Genomic DNA, 17970 nt, shown 5'->3' with positions numbered 1-17970 from the left:
AGATATCGGCGGGCGTGGTCGGCAATGGTGGAAAGGCTTAAAGTGAACATCAAATCACCATTCGGATACGTGAGAGGAAGGTGGCGTGTGGGTTACCGGATTAATTAAAAAAAAATGGAGCTCTCCGTCATTTTGGGACATCAAATTGAAATTTCGGTATTCACTGGAATTAAGCAAATCACTCGATGAGAAACCATGTTTTGCCCGCTTCACAATCCTATCATTATGTTTCATCCTGTATAAACCGCTCTTCTACGGATTCCAAACATGCTGCCCTTAAACGCCGGTGTGGTTTCCTATAATACAAGTACAATACGAACAGGTTTCCCCCCTACCCACACATTCCCAGGGGTATTCCTCCGTTCTTGCCCGTCTGCCATACCCCGTATTCCTCCCCTTCCTCCTCTCTCCCAAACTCTTAGACTACCACCTCTGGAGAAGCAGCATCGTCTGGATGTTCTGACCCGGGAAGCACGAGGTCCTCCGGTCTGTTCTCCTCCACAAACTTGCGATCGCTGACATGTTCTTTTGACCCGTCCGCCGTCCAGACCTTGTCCTGGAAAGTCCCCCGCTGTCCTTCCTCGTGCAGGAAGGGGCAGTTCCGGTTGGTGCAGGGGTGGAATTTGCAGGCTGTCTTGACGTGCGTAAACTTGCAATTTGGAATCTTGCACTCGCCGCCGTTGCGACACGCGGGGAAGGCTGGGTGGCGGAAGGTGCAATGGGGGTTGGAGCAGTTGGGGAAGAATTTGCAGTCTTGTTCGCTCTGGTGTGCCATCTTGCTGGCTGGCGAGGGATGCCGACCAGTGCACTTCCAGTTCTTGCACGCTACCCCAAAGCTGCAAGTATCCGTGACGTCCACCGTGGTGTTGGGAGGTGCTGCCGGAGACTGATGGGCGAACTTGCAATCCTTATTGCCGCACCGCAGGTTGTAACGGCATACTGTCTCTTCGGGGTTGGGAGCCTCACGCTTGGCCCCGCCCATCTCAACGTCTTCGCCTTGCTGTGCTGTCTCGCCCTGAGCCCCTTCCGAGGACTGCTGCTGCTGTTGTTGTTGTTGATGATGGTGTGTGTTGTGGCCGTTGAAGTGGCCGCCGCCACGGCGGAACTGGTTCCCTCGGTTGTTGCGGTCGAAAGGTTTGCCACGCCCATTGCCATTCTGCTGTTGCTGCAACATGAGCTGGTTCTGCATTTGCTGGAGCATGCGGTTTTGCTGTTCCATTATCGCGTACAGGTCGGGTGGCACAAAGCTACCAGCGCCGTTCATGGGATTCATTCCGTTCATCGGTCCCATAGGCCCGGGGGGCCCAGGCATGCCGTTCATGTTGGCTAACCCGGCGGCGATATTGGTAGCGCGAGCGTTTGCCGTCCTTGGCTGTCTCCCAACTCCCATCCTCGGTCCGTGTGGGGGGCCTCTCCCAATCCGCTCACTTCCGGACTGACCGCGCACACGATGGAGAACATCCTGTCCTGATCGATCAAGCGCACGGTTGATGTGGCCCACCATACGCTTCTCACGGCCGCCGCGGAGGGGAGCGCCAGCGCGCATTGCTTTTGGCCCGGTAGGTCTGTCTCTTTTGTTAGCAGCTGTCACCAAACCATTTCTAGATCTGGTTAGAGGGACAATAACATACGCATTGATGGCAGGCGCATCTGTATCCATGTTGAGATCAAAAGCTCCCTCCATTGTGTCATCCCCGGCTGTGTCCATTTCGTTGTTTCCAGTGGCAGGCTGCGCAGACTGGGCACCTAGTTGGCTGTTGAGAGCGGCGACCTGCTCGAATAACCACCTTGAAAACTCAGGCACACTCTGGTCCTCAGGACCCAAGCCTAGTAGATCGCCGGAGATCTCGCTGGCAACCTCGGCTTCTGACTTGCCGTTGGCGAGCATGAGAACGAAATACTCGGCCATGGAAGCGCCCTCGTTGCCGGGACCGGCCCATCCAAGTTCAGCAATCTTTGTCTGGATGGCCATGTTAAGGGCATCCGCCAAAGGCGTACCGATCGCGACTTCGATAGACATGGTCGCGTGGTGTTGCTGTTAGGCTAGCAGAGGAGGAATTCGGTGATGAAGGACCGATGGTTCGGGCTGTCGCAAAGAAAGACAAGAGTTGCCCTGGCGGGGGTTTTCAGTTGTTGCGAAGAGATGAAATCGCTTTTTGTTGTTGGTTCGGGCCCAAGTCGAGGGTGGGCTCTGTGAATATAGAAGCGGCGAAGTCCTTTGAAAGACAGCGGAGCTTCGAGACGCGACCGCTCGGTGCGCGGGCTGATTGATACGGGGCAGAACCTTCGAGGCTTGCGAAGGAGGGGATTTATTCGGCTGATGAATAAGAGGGTCCGAAGGAGTTGAATCGCAGGAAGAAGCGTTCGTTTGTGGTTGGGGATGTGGTGGAAAGTTTTACGAATATCATTCAACTGTGTGAGCCGAACCTTGCGCGACCAGGCTGAATGAGTTCTCCAAGTTGTGTGGCTGGTGAGTGTTTCGCGCAGTGGCGGCTTTCACGTGACTTGGGCTAGTGAGGAAGAATAAGAAGGGCACGGACCATGGCGTCATTGAAGAAAGTGGGAGCAAGTGCCAGTTCACTCGTAGTGCTTATTCAGCAGTGAGCTTATCTTATCGTTTCTGCATCTCTACGAGCTCTCCCTCCTGTCAGTTACACACTGTCTTCCCAGCCACCACCACCTGCTTGAAATAGAACGGGGCTGGAACAACTTCCGTCAACTGCCTGCGCATAAACTGTGCCCCCATAGCTGTCAGGGTTCAGTTGTAAGCAACTGATCAAGTAGGCTATGGGAGCTATCTCGGCCGGCAGAGAAGAGCTCCCTCCGGAAGTGATCATCGTCATCAGGATCCCCGCAGGTCTCGGTTGGGACCCGCATCTGTACATCAAGGCAATCAGGGTACCGCAAACAAACATTCTACATGCCATCTTCTTCTTCCTCTTCCTGAAGTTATCTCGACGTTGGGAAAAACACATGCAAGCTGCTTAACGTGGCTTCGGCTGAGACTTGGCCTTCGGCACTTACATGGCCTATTGCCCAACAAGAGAGCAGCTACCTGGTTTAGACGTAACGTTGCGCCCCCTCACAGCAGCTTCAAAGATTTGGATCAACACAACTCTTCATCATCTGGACTCTAACAACCAGGTAGCATCGACGCCACAAAATTCCGCTGAGACCTGAAGCAACACCAACTGGCACACCTGGGTCGGTCTTGTGGTGCCCTGCACCGTGCCATCATCCCGTGCTACCAAGTCTTGATTGGATGCGGGAGCTCCATCCGGGCGCGGGCTGTGTGGCAGAATACCCGTTCGCGGTACACCGATTGAATGCATGAATTGGAAGACCAGCCCTTGAATGCCCATTTCTGATTTATATAAACATCATCCAAAGCCTGCTGCTCCCTCTGTTCTCCAGCCTTGGCCTGCCCTGCCCTGTCCCTGCTTTCACCCGCCTGCCCCCGGTTTGCCTTGGGGTTGAAAACACCACAGGCAGCTTCAAGGTCACCTTCTCCTGCTTTCCCCCCCAAATATTCCCGATCTCTGCGGTATTCCCACCTCAAATACAACCCAACATGTTTTCTCATTTGCCGTCGCTCGTGACGGCTCTCTGCTTGCTATACCCCCTCTTCCCCAACCCTGTAGCAGCTGTATGGCCTGCCCCTCAAAAATTCACCAAAGGAGATGGCGTCCAGTTTCTGAATCAGAACATTGAAGTCACATACAACGGTGCATTTGTACGCTGGTCTTCCTCTTCCATTCCTTCCTCTGAGCCACAGCCCCATGAATGCCCTGCTCACTGCTCAGATGACGTAAATGATGATGGCCAAGAGGAGGAAGTATTAACTGAAAACCTCGCCTTCCAACAGATTCCCTACACTTACGGCTACACGCCCTCCGGCTTCACCAGCAAGGAAATCGTCCAAGCCGGCGTCTCCAGAGCCCTCACCGGGATATTCAACAGCAAGTTTGTCCCCTGGATCCTCCACAAGCCAAACACGAAGTACGAACCCGACCTCGACAAATTAGAATGGCTCCAAACTCTCGAAATCATCCAGACCGCCTCGGACGACCGCTCCGCCTTCAAGCCACTAGCAGGCGAAGTCGACGAGTCCTACAACCTGACCCTAAGCAAATCCGGCCACGCCAAACTCACAGCCGTCTCCTCAATCGGCATCCTCCGCGGCCTGGAAACCTTTTCCCAGCTCTTCTACCAGCACTCGTCAGGCACATTCTGGTACACCCCCTACGCCCCCGTCTCAATAACCGACTCCCCCAAGTTCCCCCACCGGGGCATCCTCCTCGACACGGCCCGCCATTTCTTCCCAGTGGAGGACATCCTCAGGACAATCGACGCCATGGCCTGGAGTAAACTCAACCGCCTCCACATCCACGTCACAGACTCCCAATCCTGGCCTCTTGTCATCCCATCGATGCCAGAACTTTCCGAGAAAGGCGCACACCACCCCAGCGAGACTTACTCCCCTTCCGACGTGGAATCAATCCAGAAATACGGCGCCGTCCGCGGGGTGGAGGTCTATTTCGAGATTGACATGCCGGGGCATATTGGTTCCGTCTCGCTGTCGCATCCGGAGCTGATTGTCGCGTATAATGAGCAGCCGTATCACTGGTGGTGCGCCCAGCCGCCGTGCGGGGCGTTCAAGCTCAACAACACGGCTGTTGACGAGTTTTTGGGGAGGTTGTTTGATGATCTTTTGCCCAGGGTGGAGAGGTACGCGGCTTATTTTCACACGGGGGGGGATGAGTTGAATAGGAATGATTCTATGCTTGATGAGGGGATTAGGTCGAATAGTTCGGAGGTTTTGCAGCCGTTACTGCAAAAGTTCATTGATAAGCAGCATGAGAGGGTTAGGGAAAAGGGGCTGACGCCGGTGGTGTGGGAGGAGATTCCTTTGGAGTGGAATGTTACACTTGGAGAAGGGACGGTGGTGCAGAGCTGGCTTGGGGCGGGGGCGGTGAAGGAGTTGGTTGGGATGGGGCATAGGGTTATTGATAGTAATTATAATTTTTGGGTGAGTTTTTCTTTCTTATTGATTAGGGAGAGAAAAAAAAAAGGGGGGGGGAGAGTGAAGGCTGACATGATGATGTAGTACCTCGACTGTGGAAGAGGGCAGTGGATCACCTGGGAGAATGGGCTGCCTTTCAAGACGGGGTATCCGTTTAATGACTGGTGCGGACCGACAAAGTCTTGGGGGCTGATTTACTCTCATGATCCTACTGCCAACCTTACAGAGGAGGAGGCGAAGCTTGTGCTTGGGGGGGAGGTGGCGGTTTGGAGTGAGACGATTGATCCAATGAATCTGGATGGTATTGTCTGGCCTAGGGCGAGCGTGGCGGGGGAGGTGCTTTGGTCCGGGAGGGTTGATGATAATACCGGGCAGAACAGGAGCCAGATTGAGGCTTTTCCTAGACTTACTGAGTTTAGGGAGAGATTGGTCAGGAGGGGGGTGAGGGCGAGCCCGATTTCGCAGGAGTTTTGCGTGCAGGGTGAGCCGTGGGAGTGTGAGTTTGCTATGTGAGGCTGAGGTGAGGTGTGTCTGCTAGGGAGTTTCGAGTTTAGTGCGGTTGGAGTTGTGGCTTGGCTATGTTGGTGCTGTGGTGGTGGTGGTGGTGGTGGTGGTGTTAGTCGGGACAGATCCGTATAAGTCGGGATTGTTCCGCAAGTTCCATCTCGGCCATATGGGATGATCTTGGCCGGTGAAGTAGTAGTGTATATACTTTACTATTGCGAGTATTGTTATGTAAATGGGAACCGTGTTGTCAAGCTGTCAGGAAGTAACGACTGCACCGAACAGAAGTCGAGGGGCATCCTTGCGTCTTTCGAGGGTGTTAGTTGTTACTGGCGTGGAATAAAGGTCCAAGATAAGATCCCTTCAGACTTCTCTGCGTAGTACAACTCAACCTTCCAAGACGGACTACGGTTCAGCTTGCAGGCTCAACCCCGAGGGATCGTCTGTTTGTTTGCCCAGCTGGATAGCTGCAGCTAGTTTACAAGTATAAAATCATCATCTGACGCCAATTTGGTCCTCCCAAGAGCTTGTGTCTGTTGGTCTTTACCTGATGCAGAGCCAAAGCTGTGATTGGATTTGGAGTTGCTCAGCCGTATATTGGCTGCGGGGAAAATGCAGGGCAGACCGAGGAAGGGTATAAGGTACTTTCATGTGAATTTCTTGAGAGAGCTTCTCCAAATTTGGTGAGCTTTGTTGGCTATGGGAATGTCAGAGTGACACTGGGAATCGGAATGTTTGAGTGCCCCTGAGTTTGGCTGGAGATAGCTCAGAAACAATGCGGAGTTTGCAAATGCAATTAGACAATTCAGTTATAGCGAAGTCTCCGTTATGAAATCCAATCTTGAACACTCGGCCGAGTGAGGTTGATTGCAGTGACGGCAGTTTTGCAAGAAGTCACTTACATGCGGCCAACAACGGTCCCTAATAGGGTTAGCCTTTGCCGGAATCAGTGGGTTTTCTGGGGTCGATAGTGGCAAGGTTAGCGCTGTTTGGCAGTTTGCGGGGGTGGAACCCATCTTCACGTCAGCACCTTGTTACGACCGAACAGAAGAACATTTTGGAAATCTTCAACAACCACAAGAACCGACAGTTCGCTCGTGTTATGCACAACTGGTCTCACCGTTACACTATATACAGTGTACATGGACCACACCGCCCCAATCACGCACCGGATCCGAGCCACGCGATTTCTCGTGCCATCTTCCACCTCCTGGGTTGCTCCCGAGAGCTCGTCTCCCGTGAGCTTAACTGCCGTAGGTTGTATTCCGCCCGTACCACTCACGTCTGCCACAAAGATCCAGACGACGAAGTGTATGTTTCGATATGCACTTTCGACAGGAAAAAAACCACGCCACTTGATGCATCGCGCACGATCCGCAACGTCCCAAGATGCAATTGCAACCCCACAACTGGCTGTTTCCCCCGCCTTTTAGCAGGTCTTGTCAAGAGAAAGGAGCCTCGGCCCTGTCTGCCTTGGGATTAGTCCCCCGAACACCCCCCCAACAGATGACGCGCGGGTTGGCCCCGACCCGCCTGCCAGGAACGGAGTCTTTTTGCTCTGTCTCGAGAAAGGCGGAAAACACGGGATCGGAGAGCTTTTTGGAACTTCTCTTCAGCTAGCCGAGGCTTGGGATATGGCTTCTTTGTTTGGACTCAAAGAAGAAGAGAGGTCAGGATACGGGCCACACGTGCGCAAAGGTCGATGCTGTGCCGCCATCGCAATGCTGGCCGCAGAAAGCAGAGAGAGAGGTCTGCTGGTCGGCTTGATTCCGACCCTTTCTGTGCGCAGACGCCAGGATGCTACTGTAGGCATTGCTTGGGGTGGAGCTAGGTGTGTCACAGACAATGAATGCCAACTGAACTTGGCTCTTTCCCAACTTCTTCTGAACCCCTCAGAGGCTCGCCTACGTACGGATTTCGGAACAACGGATGGAAATTATGCCCGCCCCCCGCGCCTGCTTCCCTGGGGAGGTAGGATTTTTTCTGTCTGTTGAAAAATCAGATGGAATAAAGAGCAAGGGAGCTGCACTTCTCCTGGTGTCCCACACTACTTGCTTACACTCTTGTCTCTGCCGTCATTGTCATATATCACCACAGACACGCTCGTACCGGACGCATATCATACGGCCAGCATACGGTTGCACCCTCTAAGGACCGTGGTGATCTGCTGCTTTGGTTGCTCAACAGCTGTTGACCCCTGCGGCGAAAACCTGGCTCTATATACGGCGGCAGCCGAGTCCAACCGGTGAGCCGTTCTTGGTCGCGGGCGGCTGTTTGCTTTTACTTCCCTCTACTCGTCTTCTCTGTGAGGACGCAGATACTGAGGGGAGTTATCTGCTCTACCCGCTAGTTCGGGGTATCGTTTCTTCGTTGGCTTCTGTGCTTTCTTCAACACCAAGATGGGACTCGTTGAAACAGCTATCGAGCATGTCTCGGTTAAATCAGTGTTGATCCTCGGACCAGCACTGCTTCTGGCACATTTGGCTTGGTGGCTAGTTTTGAGGCCTGCATGGCAGGAAATCAAGCTTGCCCGGATGACTGGCGCAAGGCCACCAAGGATTCCCTCCAAGTTGCCGTTCAGTAAGATGTCTCCTCGGTCCCAGGTACTGTGTATGTCATGTCTAACCAACACAGGTATCGATTTTATTTACCGCAGCGTCAAGGCTTCAATGAACTACCAGAACCTCCCCATGTGGAAATCCCTCTTTGTACAAGCCAACTCATCAACCGTCGAGAACCGTATTGCTGGCCGCCGCGTGGTCATGACCTGCGACCCCGAGAACATCAAAGCTATCCTGGCAACCCAGTTCGGTGATTATGGCAAGGGCGAGCCCTTCCACAGGGAGTGGAAGGCCTTTTTGGGCGACAGCATTTTCACCACCGATGGAGATTTGTGGCATGGCAGCCGACAGTTGATCAGACCTCAGTTCATCAAAGACCGTGTCAGCGACCTGCACGTGTTTGAGAAGCACATGCAGACTCTCTTCCGGGCTATTGCGAACGGAGGAGCTCTCAATGGCGAGGGACAGCATGTGGATCTTGAGGCTGGCAATGGGAAGCCAGTTGATATCAGCGATTTGTTCTTCCGGTTTACACTTGACTCGGCGACAGATTTCCTGTTGGGCAAGGATGTCAAGTCTCTCAGGTATGCTTTAACAGCTTAAGCCTTTCCATTTGGACAGGGGGCTGATATATGATGGAAATGTAGCAACCCTCGCCAAGAATTCGCCGAAGCCTTCGCCGAAGTCCAAAGAGTTCAGTCCATCATTAGCCGTGCTGGGCCCCTCAACGTCTTCGTCCCCCGTGGCTCCTTCCGCAAGGGCATGAAAATCATCAACGCCTTCATCAACCAGTACATCGAGCAGACCCTCCGTCTTGACCCTAACGACCTCGCCAGCAAGTCTGACGCCGGTTATACCTTCCTGCATGCCCTGGCTGGGTTCACTCGTGATCGTCAAGTTCTCAGGGACCAACTTATTGCTGTCCTGTTGGCCGGAAGAGACACCACCGCTTGCACCTTGTCCTGGACCATCTACGAACTCGCTCGCCACCCTGAAGCTCTCAAGAAGTTGAGAGAGGAAATCTTGCGTGTGGTTGGTCCTACTCGTGCGCCTACTTATGAGGATCTCAAGGGGATGAAGTACCTTCAGAATGTCATGAACGAGACACTGAGGTTGTATCCTGTTGTGCCCTTCAAGTTAGTAAACCCCCCGCCCCCCCTATTCTATACCTGAACATTATATTGACAATTCATACTCAGTGTCCGTCTCGCGCTCAAAGATACCACCCTCCCCCGTGGAGGCGGTCCCGATGGCTCCCTTCCAGTCAAGGTCCTTAAGGATACACCCATCGCCTACTCCACTCTCGTCATGCAACGCCGTGAAGACCTCTATCCCCCCGTATCCGCCAACTTCGCCCCAGTCGATGTCTTCAGCCCAGATCGATGGTCCGTCTGGCAACCCAAGCCATGGCAGTACATCCCCTTCAACGGCGGTCCGAGAATCTGCATCGGGCAGCAGTTTGCGCTGACCGAGATGGCATACGTGTTGACCAGGTTATTTCAAAAGTACGAGAGGCTGGACAACTACATGGGTAAGATTGATGGTGGAAACCCGTGCCTGAGGGCCGAGATTGTGCTGCAACCGGGTGATGGTGTAAAGGTTGGGTTCTGGGAGGCCAAGAAGGCTTGATATCAGGTATGAGGATCGGGGTTTTGATTTTGGGTTATGGTATATATCAGACTGTCTCACTCAGCGGCATGCTTTCTTCCTCTACAGGGATTTGTATGAATATGATTTATGAGATTTTACTCATCTATGATGTGTCTTTCCATTTCATCCCATCCGTGCCATCTCATCCCATCTCGACTGTTATATGCATATCTTGCATACCTCTGGAGAACGGCATCCGATGAGGACTCTCCCGACTAAAGCTAATTACGTACAGACAGGTCACAAGGAGCGGTCAGTGAGCCATCCTTATCCTCCCTTTTTTGTTAGTTTTGTGGACAACGGAACGGCCAGGTAAGCTTTGTTGCGGGCCGGGATGGGTGACTCGACCCGAAGGTAGCCGTTGTTAGTTCGACCCCGCCGTGTCCCGGTGGTGCTTATCACTGACGCTACATACACGTTGCACAGTCGTGCTCCATCAAGATATATCTCTTTCTTATCTTCTGTTGATACCATTCTCAAATAAATAGTGATATTGGTTTTGTATTGGAAGCTCTCTTTTGTTTTTTGTTCTGCATCGTCAACCCTGGTACTCTCGGACATCTATCTCACTTACACACACACACACACACACACAATCCCGGTCCTTGGCACGGCAACCGGAACGGAACACAAATATGCGGAGAGCTGCCCGTCTCGGCTCCGGGGCCGCTGCTGTGGTGCCCCGGTCTCGGAGTTGGGGTTTGACGTCTCGGCCGGGTTTCATCAAAAATTATAAGAAAGCTCAAAGCAACAATGGCCAACAGGCATCATTTCACAGCAGACCAAAGTTAGATTCGCCTGCCGAGGCGACGGTGATTGGTGGTCCTTCACCTCTGCCTGAGGTTGAGTTGCCAGATATCCCAGAGACACCGACGAAGAATAAAAGGGTGACTATTGGCGAGATTTTGGAGAGGAGGAGGAGGGCGGGGAGGTTGGTGGCCCCGACAGCGGCGGGGTGTGATTCAGGGGTTTTCAAGGGGGATGTAAGTGCCACTCATGAACCGTTATTTATTGTCAAGCTGACATAGCTTCAACAGTCATCAGGAAAGCCCATGGCAAAGGATATGAGCCGTATGTCCCCCCCCCCCATCACCAACTTTGGAACATTTATTAACGTGAAACAGATCATCTCTCCTACGAAGCTTCTATCCGCGAACCATGCAAGCTCAAACAAGCTGCCCGCCACCTCAAAACCCCTGGCATCATCTCACTCGGCGGTGGCCTTCCGTGCCCAGAGTACTTCCCCATCAACTCCATCTCCCTCTCCGTCCCAGATTACCTTCACAACCCAACTCTCTCGCCCCCAGAGGTCCACCCCGCCTTCCAAGACATCACCATCGGCAAATACGACACCCATCCCTCAGCCCCAGTCCAAAAAGAATACGACCTTTCCATCTCACTCAACTACGCTCAAGCACATGGCTCGGCCCAACTCATCCGCTTCGTAACCGAACACACGGAACTCGTCTCCAACCCCCCCTACGCCGACTGGAAAACCTGCCTCACCGTCGGCTCGACCGGTGCTTTAGAGCAAACCCTCCGCATGCTCTGCGACTCCTCCAGAAACGACTCCATCCTCACAGAAGAATTCTCTTTTGCCACGGCCTTGGAAACAGCCCACCCTTTGGGCATCCCCACCTTTGGCGTCCCCATCGACGAGCAAGGCCTTATCCCCTCCGAACTAGACCACATCCTCTCAACATGGAGCCCTTCCGAACGGGACAACAAGCGAAAACCACACGTCTTATACACGGTGCCATCCGGTCAGAACCCAACAGGAGCAACCCAAGGCCCAGAGCGAAGAAGGCAAATCTACGACATCTGCTCCAAGCACGATCTTGTAATCATCGAAGACGAACCATATTACTACCTCCAACTCCCGCCCACCATCACCCCAACCCCTACCCCTGCCCCTTCCAACACAACCGACTTCCTCGACTCCCTCCTCCCAACTTTGTTGAGCATGGACACGGACGGGCGAGTCATCAGGATGGACTCCTTCTCCAAAGTCCTAGTCCCCGGCTCAAGACTAGGCTGGCTCACCGCCTCAGACCAACTCGTCGAGCGCTTCCTCCGACACGCCGAAGTCGCCAACCAGGGACCCAGCGGGTTCTCGCAGGTCATTTTACATAAACTACTCGACGAGACGTGGGGTCACGAGGGGTATCTAAAGTGGTTGATGGTGCTGCAGAGAGAGTACACCGAAAGAAGGAACACGCTCCTCAAGGCGTGCGAGGAGTATCTACCCAAAGAGGTGGTGAGTTGGGGTGTTGTGAGGGCGGGCATGTTTGTGAGTTTTTTTTTTATTTTTTTTTTTTACCCCCCTTTACCCTTGGTATAGTCGCTGATATATGACAGCAATGGCTCCACCTAGACCACACCCTCCACCCGGACTCGAGAACAAAATCCATTCTCGAGATTGAAGAAGAGATTTTCGAGTCTTGTATCGACAAGGGAGTGCTCATCGCAAGGGGGAGTTGGTTTCGTGCCCAGCAGGAGGTGGCGCCGACGGGGCTGTTCTTCAGGGCTACGTTTGCGGCTGCTACGCCGGGGAATATGACTGAGGCTATTAGGCGGTTGGGCGGGGCGGTGAGGGAGAGTTTCAGGCTCTAACTTTTATTTAGTCTTGCTCAAAAAAAAAAAAAAAAAAAAAAAAGTGTTGGTGATGGTTCCCCTAGAGATCCAAGATGGTTTTTTTCTGTTCTTAAGCTGGCTGGATATTAAGCCGCCTCATTGGCTTGTCTAAAGAGATATAATCCAATCCTCTCTTCAAGCAAAACCCATGGGAGGCTTAAAGTCAGTCCACCTTGGTGAAGAAAAACATCTTAGGTTATGGGAGTTCATCATCACCACCTGACTGTCCTGTCTTAGGGCTATCTATCCCCCAAATCAAATCTACCAAAAAGAATTGCAACCAAGTTCAATGTCGTGAATTTTTAGAGTACGTTTTATTGCTTTATTGTATTGTATTCAATACACCGACCGAGCTATATACATTCCCCCCATTTTTTCCCTTCCCCGGCACCAGCGAGGGATTGATTGTATCAGGAAACGGGGTTGTGGCAAATGATATCATCTGTGGTTCTCTGCCTTTTGATCCATCAATAGGATGGCTTCCTTTTATGGGCGAAATGATCGCACCAGGCAGGGCTCGTCGTATAGGTGAGTTCCTTCTGTTGAATCACCACCTCCAATAGGGAGGATTTAAACAATCCTGAGCCGATCAAAGTCGTTAACTCTAGATAGAAAACCAGAACCGAGGCGGTGGGTTTCTCCCTTTCCCCTGACAAAAAGAGAACCATACACACACACACTTCTTTTCTGTGTTGCCTTTATGTGTGTGTGTGTTGGTGTACCCCCGCTGATGTCTGTAAGCTATATACAAGGTTCTGTTTCCGTTCATGGCATGTTCTATATACAAGATTTCTTCTTGAGATTTTCATCATGATAAAATTATTTGGGAACGATTTGTCCCTTTCATTAGGGTTGGTGTCATTTCATGCCATGCCATGTTGTTCTTCGTGTCCGAGATAATTGGTGTCGATCGGTCGAAGCGTGGATTGCGTCTCATGTTTTTGACAAGACGTCCACTGAAAAACTTTTGTTGTTGTTGTTTGTTTGGATGCCGCTCGCTGTTGATGATAATATTGATGATGTGGATGAAGTTGATGATGTTGATGATGTTGATGAATAGAAAAACTGAACTGTTCCCTTTCCCTCAAAACGTATAATAAATGATCCCGCATGGCTGTGGTTCCCGCCCATGCTCTCTATGTAGAGGCAACACCGTAAATGGAAAAAAATGGGGGGAATGATATCGCTCAAGGGACAAGAAATCATGGCTACCTCTTATGCGACAGAAAAACGCTCGTCGTCGTACTCTAACACCGGAACCAGTTGTATAGGCAATATGGTGATATGTTCGGGTGTCGGACCTTATGTGCCATGTGCATGTACGTGTGCGGGATGGTGATGGTTGAGACGGCGAGAGAGGAGGGATATGACAAAGCCACCCGATCGATCGTGCAAGGAAGAGCCCGAGTACAGTAAAAGACCCGGCAAACTTCAGAAGGTGTGGGTTGGTGGGACAGCTTTTGGTACATCCCACAAATATGTCGATGATCGTGCCGTCCGTGATATGAAAGGGATGATAGGCCTCGGGGATGAAAGTGTTGCTGTGTCCTTGGCCTTGTGTTCAAGGTATTATTAGTGTATATCCATCCGGTTGATTCCAGCGGACGGTGTGGATTGCCAGGGTAGGTAAAACCGGCCCGGACCTGGCGTGAAGAATGTAGAAACGGAGAAGAAGCAAAGAAGGGAACCAAAGAGATAAACAAGCTGTGACTAAACAGAGCACGCGGCTGTTTATTGACGACCAAGCAAGAAGCGGGCCGTCTCTGACGCCTGGGTCTCAGTTTCTGTGTTCAAGTCACTCTCTTGGTCATGCTGAGTCCTGGGAAGAGTGGGCTCTGGCAAATACCGGGCAAGTTCCTGCATCTCCTGGTTGTCAAAAAAGGCCTGGGTGTGAGGATCCCAGTGCTCCTGGCGTTGCGCTGGCATGCTGGAAAGAGAAATGTCTGAACTCATTGTGCTTGTCCTCTGGGAATACCTGGAGGGTGGACCATGTCGTCCAAAGTACAATGGGTTTTGGCGGTTGGATTCAAACTGGGGCTGGCGCCTGTCCTGACTGGACATGGACCGGAAGGACCGCTCCGTTGCAGCTCCAATTGTGACGCCTGTAAAGGGATAGTCGGCTGATATTGACAGGTGTGGTGACGCGGTTGCCATGTGCTTGTTAATCATAAGAGTGACAAGACTCCAGGCTGTTACGAAGAGCGGAAGCCAAGGCACCAGGTCCTTCTTAGTAGGGCCTGCGGCAATGACAACAAGCAATAATAGGACCAAGGCAACTGGGGCCGTGGAAGGTCCAGATCTAGATGACTGTTAGAGAAAAAACACGTGCGGCGTAACAGTCCTGGACAAAAGTACCTAATGAACGGCTCTGTATAGATTGCGTGGAACGCAATAGCCGTGATGATGAACAGAATGAGGGTGCTGTGACTCTATTAGTATCTTCTATCGTATGGCCTACACAGTTTTACTCACATGGTACGGAAGGAGTTCCCTTCGCCGTTGGCCAGCGGGAAAAGAATAGATGTGCCAATCATGCCACCGCAGGACATGATTTTGGCCTTACTATGAACATCTTGATCTCGCGCTCGCGGAGGCAGCTGCCCATGGGGAAAACCGGGGCGCTCCATCGTGCAGAAGTGGCAATAGGATGAGGGTTGAAAGCTCCTATGGCCTTTGCTGCCTAATGTCTGGCGAGATCGCGAGGTGGTGTAGAAAGAAAGGGGCGATGTTGGGGCGAGTTGGTTGCAGTGTATACGAATGAATAGAATCCAGAGACGAGAAGGGGGGAAAAATGCTTGACGGCCTGAAGGGGAGGGCCTGGACTTTTTACCGCCCACCTACGAGGGGAGCTTAGTAGCGTATTCCAAATACCAAGCTCTGATAGCTAGCTCTTCTACCTGTAGATGGCAGAGCTTCGCCTCACCACGTAGTCGAACTGAACGTTGCAGATAAGTAAGGCCGCCAAAAGATTCGTGGGTGGGGGGGCCAATGGCAACAAATCCGACAAGAATGTATGGATGCACTTACATGCAACCTCGCTCAACTTCCTTGATATGAAGACGAAACCCACGCGGGCACACAAAAAGGGAGCGTTTCGGTACCTCTTTGAGCTTCTCTGAAGCGTCAGATAATTCGGTTCGCATGCTTGAGATGGTGCGCGGAGTGGTTCGCCTGGTGAGGCTCAAAATAATGGTGGGGGGCGATTGGCCCGTAGTCTCGGTGAGAGCTGTCTGCCTGGATGTCAGCCTCGCCATGGTGAGGCATCTCTTCCTGCAGCATGTGGTCGCCTTGCTGCTCATGCACACGCGGCATCACGAAGAGGCCTCTGAATCAGAGCCCGCGCACTTCTCGCCTATCGTTACTGGATTGGAATAAGGTTGAGGGACAAGAATGCAACCACTCGGGCGTGGATGTTGGTGCATGAGTCTGGTGAGCCGCACTTGGTGTGGTGATATCCGATGGATGCGAAGCATCAATACCGGAAAGGCAGGGAACTGGATTTCAGGTAGCCCGTACGGCGCTTCAGCATTTGTTTGACGAGGTCCAAGCCTTGTAGCAAGGTATCAATGATGGAGAAACCTCCGGTATAATAGTCAAGAAGAACCCAGGCATTTGAGGTTGATTTTGGGGTTTTGTTCTGGGAGACCTCGTGCCAATTCCAAGAACAAGACCCATCAAAGTCCTCGGCACTTACCGATCTCAGAGTTCATTCTATTCCCAAGTTAGCCAATTGCTGTCTCCATGAGTTCAGAAGCATGCTGCCCTCTCCACCTACCGCAAACACCCACAGTCTTACTTCGGAACCCTGGGTGTTGGCCCTGGGCGATTGACACTGTTGAGATCTGCTTAGGCACTCTCTGTAGTGTTGTCACCTGGGAATACACCGTTCAAAACGATATCAATCGAGGATACAGCAGAGTCAGTCCAAGTCATCGCCAAGCCCAGCCTCTTGATCCCCAGCTAATCGACGTCCAGATTGACCGAGGGCAGCAGCAGCATGCAGACCAACCCACCACCACCACCGATGGCTTCCTTTTTCATCCATCCCCGGGGCTGATGCTCTTCTCATGCCTGGTCTTTGGTTGCGCCGTGTCTTCGTTTACCCAGCGACGACAGGGCCAAGATCCTCTTCAACTATTTGTGTACACCACGCTTCTCGGTGCTGCAGCTCTTGTTGGATATGCACGTCGAGAGAGCGCCCACCTGATCCTCCTGGGGTACTTACCCTCGGCCACATGCGCGGCTATGACCCTAAGCATCTCAGGACATAGTCTGTACAGGTTGCTCAAGACTGGTTCTGGAGCGACCAAGGACGAAGAAAAGGCCCAACTTCTCGGTGGTTGAACTGCCGCCACAACGTTTTGCGTGACTGTTTGTTATAGCCCGGATTGCTATCAACGGTTGACTCGACAACATATTGTTTTTTGACGGAGGAATTCGACTTTGCCAATTTGAAGGCATCGTCGCCGGTTTACGTTCCAGCCATGGCAGCAGAGCTTACCGCACACCTGCCCCCATTTACGTTTCACAACGCCAACCTCATCAGCCCAGTAATCACCTAGATGGACGCACCGGTTAGCTTATTATGACTTATGAACTTTGTTAAAGATAGTACCTTGAGCTACGGGTTTCCCGAGCTGTCTTGTATATCAGTCAGTTACAACGCGCGCCCTTGAGGCTGCCGTTGGATATAGCATACATAGCCGTCGCCCCAGCGGGAGGTTGGTGGATGGGGACAGAAAAGAATTCAATAAACGTAAACAACAAAGGTGTGAGTCCAAGTCTGGCAAGGAGAGATTGCACGGGTTTAGAATTGGACTTTCCTGTAGGATAAGCCGGTGGCATGATCCGGGGTGCGTTGTATGTCTCTATCAGTTGTCAGCCGGAGGCTTGTTGCAAAGTTGCCGTGATTCCAATCTTCGATCCTCTTGAGAAACAGATGGTGCAGAATCTGCCCACAGTCACCTGACGGCTGCACTCCCCAGTAAGGAGTAAACCATGCCCTCGAGGCAGGAGCAACGCTACCTTACAAACGTCATCACATCACTGCCACTGGCACTATGTTATGAAACTGGTCAATAATTATGCATATTTATGTCCTTCACCCGAGTGAAATGTCTACTCATCTACAATCCTTCATACTGTCTATCCCATCAATCATGTTAAAGCCCCAAACCCATGGTATGTTTCCCCTTTCCCGAACGCCATGCCCAAAATGCAAAAAGCCAAACCCGCTTATACTCAAAGCAACAAAACACCAGCACCCAGCACCAACGGTGCCATCATCAAAGGCATCAACTTCCCCCCTGCCTCGTTCTGCGGCGGTGCCCCAAGTGGTTCTGGAGGCGGCACTTCTCCAGAGTTCGGTGTGTCCGCTGAACTTGAGTCACCTCCAGGACCAGAAACTGTAGGAGTTGTCTCCGTAACAAAAGTCGTAAAGGTCGTCGTCGTCAAAATACTCTCAGACCGAGAAGAAATTCCACCGTTCACAACCGATGGTGGCGACGAAGAGGAAGAATGGCCCAAGCAAGAGCACGGGATTGGGGGTGTCTACCATCACAAAGTTAGCCTTCCACTCCAAGACACCGAGAAGTGAAA

The 17970-nt window shown here is 52.1% G+C and overlaps 8 protein-coding genes across 8 annotated transcripts; 5 read left to right on the top strand and 3 right to left on the bottom strand.

The window, feature by feature from the left end:
* Positions 1 to 418: 418 nt before the first annotated feature.
* Positions 419 to 5919, bottom strand: QC764_109540 (uncharacterized protein; the record flags this gene model as incomplete). The annotated part of the gene is made up of 2 exons (XM_062942221.1): positions 1632 to 5919; positions 419 to 1565 (listed from the first exon to the last, which is right to left on the bottom strand). Exons 1-2 carry the CDS (start codon positions 2018 to 2020, stop codon positions 419 to 421), a joined length of 1536 nt encoding a protein of 511 aa, XP_062805150.1. The 5' UTR covers positions 2021 to 5919.
* Positions 2730 to 6033, top strand: NAG1_1 (Glucosamine-6-phosphate isomerase (Glucosamine-6-phosphate deaminase) (GNPDA) (GlcN6P deaminase)). Its single transcript, XM_062942220.1, has 3 exons — positions 2730 to 3066; positions 3149 to 5029; positions 5108 to 6033. The coding sequence occupies exons 2-3, from the start codon at positions 3572 to 3574 to the stop codon at positions 5534 to 5536; spliced, it is 1887 nt and encodes a 628-aa protein (XP_062805149.1). The 5' UTR covers positions 2730 to 3066; positions 3149 to 3571; the 3' UTR covers positions 5537 to 6033.
* A 465-nt stretch (positions 6034 to 6498) lies between these two features.
* On the top strand, positions 6499 to 9867 carry QC764_109520 (uncharacterized protein). Its single transcript, XM_062942219.1, has 4 exons — positions 6499 to 8107; positions 8162 to 8672; positions 8736 to 9224; positions 9288 to 9867. Exons 1-4 carry the CDS (start codon positions 7927 to 7929, stop codon positions 9715 to 9717), a joined length of 1611 nt encoding a protein of 536 aa, XP_062805148.1. The 5' UTR covers positions 6499 to 7926; the 3' UTR covers positions 9718 to 9867.
* Positions 9868 to 10185: 318 nt separating this feature from the next.
* Positions 10186 to 12670, top strand: ARO8_2 (Aromatic/aminoadipate aminotransferase 1). The gene is made up of 4 exons (XM_062942218.1): positions 10186 to 10721; positions 10776 to 10809; positions 10863 to 12028; positions 12097 to 12670. Exons 1-4 carry the CDS (start codon positions 10374 to 10376, stop codon positions 12349 to 12351), a joined length of 1803 nt encoding a protein of 600 aa, XP_062805147.1. The 5' UTR covers positions 10186 to 10373; the 3' UTR covers positions 12352 to 12670.
* A 12-nt stretch (positions 12671 to 12682) lies between these two features.
* QC764_109490 (uncharacterized protein) lies at positions 12683 to 14999 on the bottom strand (the record flags this gene model as incomplete). Its single annotated transcript, XM_062942217.1, has 3 exons — positions 12683 to 14671; positions 14728 to 14793; positions 14845 to 14999. The coding sequence occupies 3 exons, from the start codon at positions 14997 to 14999 to the stop codon at positions 14104 to 14106; spliced, it is 789 nt and encodes a 262-aa protein (XP_062805146.1). The 3' UTR covers positions 12683 to 14103.
* Positions 15000 to 15198: 199 nt separating this feature from the next.
* On the bottom strand, positions 15199 to 15626 carry QC764_0011420 (uncharacterized protein; the record flags this gene model as incomplete). Its single annotated transcript, XM_062939888.1, has 2 exons — positions 15199 to 15209; positions 15443 to 15626. The coding sequence occupies 2 exons, from the start codon at positions 15624 to 15626 to the stop codon at positions 15199 to 15201; spliced, it is 195 nt and encodes a 64-aa protein (XP_062805145.1).
* On the top strand, positions 15428 to 16716 carry QC764_109480 (uncharacterized protein; the record flags this gene model as incomplete). Its single annotated transcript, XM_062942216.1, has 2 exons — positions 15428 to 16290; positions 16348 to 16716. Exons 1-2 carry the CDS (start codon positions 16114 to 16116, stop codon positions 16714 to 16716), a joined length of 546 nt encoding a protein of 181 aa, XP_062805144.1. The 5' UTR covers positions 15428 to 16113.
* A 740-nt stretch (positions 16717 to 17456) lies between these two features.
* Positions 17457 to 17968, top strand: QC764_0011400 (uncharacterized protein; the record flags this gene model as incomplete). The annotated part of the gene is made up of 2 exons (XM_062939887.1): positions 17457 to 17553; positions 17634 to 17968. The coding sequence occupies 2 exons, from the start codon at positions 17457 to 17459 to the stop codon at positions 17966 to 17968; spliced, it is 432 nt and encodes a 143-aa protein (XP_062805143.1).
* Between the last annotated feature and the right edge of the window lie 2 nt (positions 17969 to 17970).

The sequence above is a fragment of the Podospora pseudoanserina genome, chromosome 1 (genome assembly GCF_035222485.1).
Source record: "Podospora pseudoanserina strain CBS 124.78 chromosome 1, whole genome shotgun sequence".
Classification (NCBI taxonomy): domain Eukaryota; kingdom Fungi; phylum Ascomycota; class Sordariomycetes; order Sordariales; family Podosporaceae; genus Podospora; species Podospora pseudoanserina.
This window is presented reverse-complemented; position numbering and strand designations above follow the sequence as displayed.

Excerpts from the sequence above, each read along its gene's own strand:
- NAG1_1 (XM_062942220.1), top strand. The coding sequence starts at position 3,572 with ATGTTTTCTCATTTGCCGTCGCTCGTGACGGCTCTCTGCTTGCTATAC. Across the intron at positions 5,030-5,107 it reads ATAGTAATTATAATTTTTGG|TACCTCGACTGTGGAAGAGG; the intron begins GTGAGTTTTTCT and ends ATGATGATGTAG.
- QC764_109520 (XM_062942219.1), top strand. The coding sequence starts at position 7,927 with ATGGGACTCGTTGAAACAGCTATCGAGCATGTCTCGGTTAAATCAGTG. Across the intron at positions 8,108-8,161 it reads TCCCTCCAAGTTGCCGTTCA|GTATCGATTTTATTTACCGC; the intron begins GTAAGATGTCTC and ends TAACCAACACAG. Across the intron at positions 8,673-8,735 it reads AAGGATGTCAAGTCTCTCAG|CAACCCTCGCCAAGAATTCG; the intron begins GTATGCTTTAAC and ends ATGGAAATGTAG.
- ARO8_2 (XM_062942218.1), top strand. The coding sequence starts at position 10,374 with ATGCGGAGAGCTGCCCGTCTCGGCTCCGGGGCCGCTGCTGTGGTGCCC. Across the intron at positions 10,722-10,775 it reads CAGGGGTTTTCAAGGGGGAT|TCATCAGGAAAGCCCATGGC; the intron begins GTAAGTGCCACT and ends TAGCTTCAACAG. Across the intron at positions 10,810-10,862 it reads CATGGCAAAGGATATGAGCC|ATCATCTCTCCTACGAAGCT; the intron begins GTATGTCCCCCC and ends AACGTGAAACAG.